A 4,219-nucleotide genomic window follows, 5' to 3' on the forward strand; every position below is an offset into this window, starting at 1 on the left:
GGAGCTTTTTTGGAGGTATTAATGGGGTGGTAAAAATAGAAACCACAACATGACGTCTGAAGTATGAGTGCTACCACCATGACTCAAGCCCGTTTTTTAGAATTATTTTGGAAAATTGTGGGTCACTTTTGGAAGAAGTTTCCACTCCACAATAGTAAGGAAAGTGCTTCCAGATCGACGGCAAGGATTAAGCGATCAGCGATAAATCTCCATCTTCCAAGAACTTGGCGGGAAACCTCATTTAGATTCCCTATCTTTTGGCGGGAAAATAGAATTCAAAATTCCCGGGATTAGAGAGAGGCCCTGGAATCTTCTTTACGCTTCACACTTTAGAGAGAGAAACCAATCTGGTTAGAGAGAGAGGTAGAGCAAACCTCTTATGTTTTGACTAATAGCTTGAGAGAGAGAGAGAGAGAGAGAGAGCAAACCTATTATATTTTGTTTCTAATAGCTTGAGAGAGAGAGAGAGAGAGAGAGAGAGAGAGAGAGAGAGAGAGAGAGAGAGAGAGAGAATGCAGATTCAAGTAAGATGCAGCTGTGGCAATGGAGATTGTGAAGAGTGGGCGATAATTGAGTTGCAGGGCGTGGTCGAAGCTCAACCCGCCTTCCAAAATCATCTGCAAAATCTCGAAATCGGAAGACTTTGCCATTCTCCTTCAGAGGTGAGTTACTTATATTTGTCTAATTTCTCTCTCTCTAACTAGCGATATTTCCAATGGAGGATGCATGGAATTTCCTTTTGTTATTGATTTATGCATTTAGCTGTCATGCACTTTTATTATCTTTGATTAAAAATAATTCCATATTCATTAATATTGATTTTTTCTTTTTTTTGGTGTTCAGAAAGTGCTTGTTAAAATGGTAGAGAGAGTCTGAATTATGAAAATTAATACAAAAATAAGAAAAAACAGAGAAATGTTCAATTACAAAAGCTAGCATTGCTAAACCAATTTCTCATTTTTTTTGTTGGGTTGATTTTTATTTTGGGGATTCATGTTCCAAAAAGAAAAGAACTGATTGGCGCTACTGGAGAGATTCCAGGAAAAATAATTGATTGCTGCTAATGCTCTCTCTCTCTCTCTCTCTCTCTCTCTCTCTCTCTCTCTCCTATCTCTATTGCTTCTTCTCTCTCTGCTAGTGCTTCTAGTCTGTGTGTGTGTTAATGCTCTTAGTCTCTTTCTGCACTAATGCTTCTAGTCTCTCTCTGCTAATGCTTTTAGTATATCTCTCTCACTCTCTCTCTTGAAAGTTACACATTACAGAGAAGGTTTGCTCTTGCCTTCTCTCTCTGCGCTAATGTTTAGTCCCTCTCTCTCGCTGGGTGCTAATGTTTAGTCCCTCTCTCTCTGCACTAACGCTTCTAGTTTCTCTCTTTGCTAATGCTTTTAGTATCTCTCTGCTAATGCTTTTGGTATCTCTGTCTCACTCTCTCTCTCTCTCTTAAAGGTTACAAATTACAAAAAAAAGAAGTGAAACTGTGTTATTTTCAGGGGAACTACACCTTCACAGTTGGGTATCATGAATTATTAGGGAAGAAAGTGATTTTGAAGAAGCCATTGTTGGTATTAAGAAAGGGTTCCATCAATGAAGATGCTTCTCCAAATTCACAGCCTACCTTGGATATAATTGGAATAATCCGCCATCGAATTCTTTTCAAGACTCGTCCCAAAGCTTTAATTTCTAGTAAGCACCTACTGTATTTTCTATATAGAGAGAGATATTGCACCTTGTCTAATGGAAATAAGTGTGAGGCCCTAAATAATCAAATTAAGGGGTACCTAAAAAATTTGCTGGAAGAGGTTGTTTAGATTCTCAAAAGTTCTCAAATCAATCATCTCGACCTTATGATACATGTGCATGATAAAAAAAACGGATTTCAAGTCTTGAAAATATTGCACTTTTAATGCATTTTCTGGACCCTTTGTTTTTAAGATTTGCAAGCGATTATAGGTATGCTCAATCTACACTATTTTGAAAGCTTTAAATTTTATAATTAGAGATGAAAATAAGTTTTCAGGCTATCAAAAATATTTCTAGTACTAAAACAACACCTTTCAGCACTATTTAAACACTATTTAAATGCTTGCCTTACTTAGATTGTTTAGGGCCTCAACCTTATACAGACCACACAATTTTCTAATTAATAACATTTGCCTATAACATTAATGGTTAGTCTTGATTTGTTTTTTTATTCATGCAGAGCCTGTCACAAAGGGAGCAAGTTGATTCTCCAAATTTGCCTCCCAATTGATCAAGAATGGTTAGGCTTCCCAATTTTATTTTCTTTTTAAACTTTTAATTCGTGAATATTACGAAAGAGGCTTGTCTATTTTCTCATATTCAGCATAATATTTTTTGCTTGTATTAAAAAATTGCATTATATCCTATACAAATCATACTTTTCTATTGCTTGTTTTAGATGATATTACTTTTGTAGCTCAAATTAAAAGAAGGGAAATTAATTAAGGGAGGTTTTATCAAAACACATTTAACTTATCAGCTATTTAATATTTTACCTATTTTCAACTATTCTGACTCACGGTATTTTGAATTTAGATGACATGATATGAGTCAACTAATAAATACTTCATCTCTTAGTTGTATTTTGAAATTTTCCTTAAAACAAGTGACATTATAGGTAGCAATGTCAATAAGACTTGACTAGACAGCGTAGTTGAATCGTTTGATATTATGCGCTTGTAAGAGTATACTGTCCATTTACTCACTCGCGCAAAACCCAATCCAATAACTAGGATTAACTTTAGGTAACTAGGATTAACTTTAGGAACTCAAGAAAAGAGTCTGGGCTTAATTGGTTAGCGTTTGACGATTTGCAACGCTACGTCCTAGGCTCAATTCTTATTAAGGGCAGCAGCTCTCTTCCAGTTGACTCACCCCCTCTTTCCACTTACCCCCAAAAAAAAAAAAAAAAAAAAAAAAGAGAAAAAAAAAAAAGGGATCTCAAGTTTTGGGATGTAAGACTAATCTCAATAGAAAAGTCTCCAAATTACACTCTCTTTAGGCTTGAAAACAATAATGTGTTAAGATAGACAGAGGACGCCCAATTATTTGAGGGTGAGATCTAAGTATTGGAAACTTCAAAATTTAAATTTTTTTTTTCTCAAAAATTTCATACTTAAAAATTTATCCAAATGAATTTTTTACCATCGGAGTAGATGTAGACTATGCTCCCTAGGACGCGTAGTATATATGCTTTTTAGGTAAATTAGTTAAGATGTGAACTGGTCAATTTGTTTCAATTGGTGGCCTCAACTAGTTGGATTGGTTGAACCTTTTTTGACTGATTCATACTTGTTCTTGACCATTTTCTTATGTTTTTAATGTATGTTTTTCTTTACGGTTCTTACCAATTTCATTGAATTGATGCCCTGGTTTTATTCCCAATAGGGGTAGCCGTTGGTCGCGTTCGGCCGTGTTTGGACTTGAAAAAAATGATATGGGACGTGAACTTGGATGTGGATATGAAAATATATTGAGGGTCTTGAATCCAGATTGGACTCGACCCAAAATTTATATATATCTATGTATTTAATAATAATAAATATATATTATTTATTGGGACCCAAAACATATTATTGGACCTAGACTTGACTTGCTGAGTCCAATTTTTAAATCCATACCAAGACTTGGATCGGGTCTATCCCTCAGGCTCTTGTTCGGGCTTGGGTCCATTGCTACCCTTAATTACCAATTCGAAACTCCATAGTTTATACTAGAAACAAAGTACTCCAACTGAAGCTTTGATTGAGAAAGCTTCCATGATGGACTTTATTAATGGTGCTTGCCTTTGGTTTGTAGGGCTGCAAATAGGTGGGTTGAGTTGGTTTGGGTTTGGGTCTAGGGGTGGCAACGGTAAGGTTTGGGTTGAGCTATTTAGGTCCAAAATTTGGACCCATACCCGGATCTGTCACATCTCGGGTCTAGTTGGTTCTTTTGCCATTATGATTATGAGTTTTTTTTGGCTCTTTTTTTAACTGTCATATAACCTGAGTATCAGCTTCATTTTTTTTTGCTAAAAATATTGTCAATGTTGCCAATATTGTGACAATCTGAACATCTAAAGTGTGCCTAAAGGTATATGATTGCCATTATATACTCTATGTGGACGAAAGACTAATACGATCATGTTGGGGAATATTTTTTTTTTTTTCATCCTTTTCTTTTCTTTTTGGCAAAGATCACTTATAAGTAGTTTTAT

At 35.4% G+C, this 4,219-nt stretch overlaps 1 protein-coding gene across 1 annotated transcript; it reads left to right on the top strand.

The window, feature by feature from the left end:
* Window positions 1-311: 311 nt before the first annotated feature.
* On the top strand, window positions 312-3,862 carry LOC105421240 (uncharacterized). Its single transcript, XM_088871079.1, has 3 exons — window positions 312-662; window positions 1,491-1,696; window positions 3,820-3,862. Exons 1-3 carry the CDS (start codon window positions 513-515, stop codon window positions 3,860-3,862), a joined length of 399 nt encoding a protein of 132 aa, XP_088727205.1. The 5' UTR covers window positions 312-512.
* The last annotated feature ends 357 nt before the right edge of the window (window positions 3,863-4,219 follow it).

This window comes from Amborella trichopoda, chromosome 7 (genome assembly GCF_054954075.1).
Source record: "Amborella trichopoda isolate Santa Cruz 75 chromosome 7, AtrichopodaSantaCruz75HAP2 v2.0, whole genome shotgun sequence".
NCBI lineage: Eukaryota > Viridiplantae > Streptophyta > Magnoliopsida > Amborellales > Amborellaceae > Amborella > Amborella trichopoda.

Bases quoted from the DNA above. Each gene is read 5' to 3' on its own strand.
- LOC105421240 (XM_088871079.1), top strand. From the start codon at position 513: ATGCAGATTCAAGTAAGATGCAGCTGTGGCAATGGAGATTGTGAAGAG. The intron at 663-1,490 runs GTGAGTTACTTA...TGTTATTTTCAG, and splicing joins TTTGCCATTCTCCTTCAGAG to GGGAACTACACCTTCACAGT. The intron at 1,697-3,819 runs GTATTTTCTATA...TTTGGTTTGTAG, and splicing joins ATTTCTAGTAAGCACCTACT to GGCTGCAAATAGGTGGGTTG.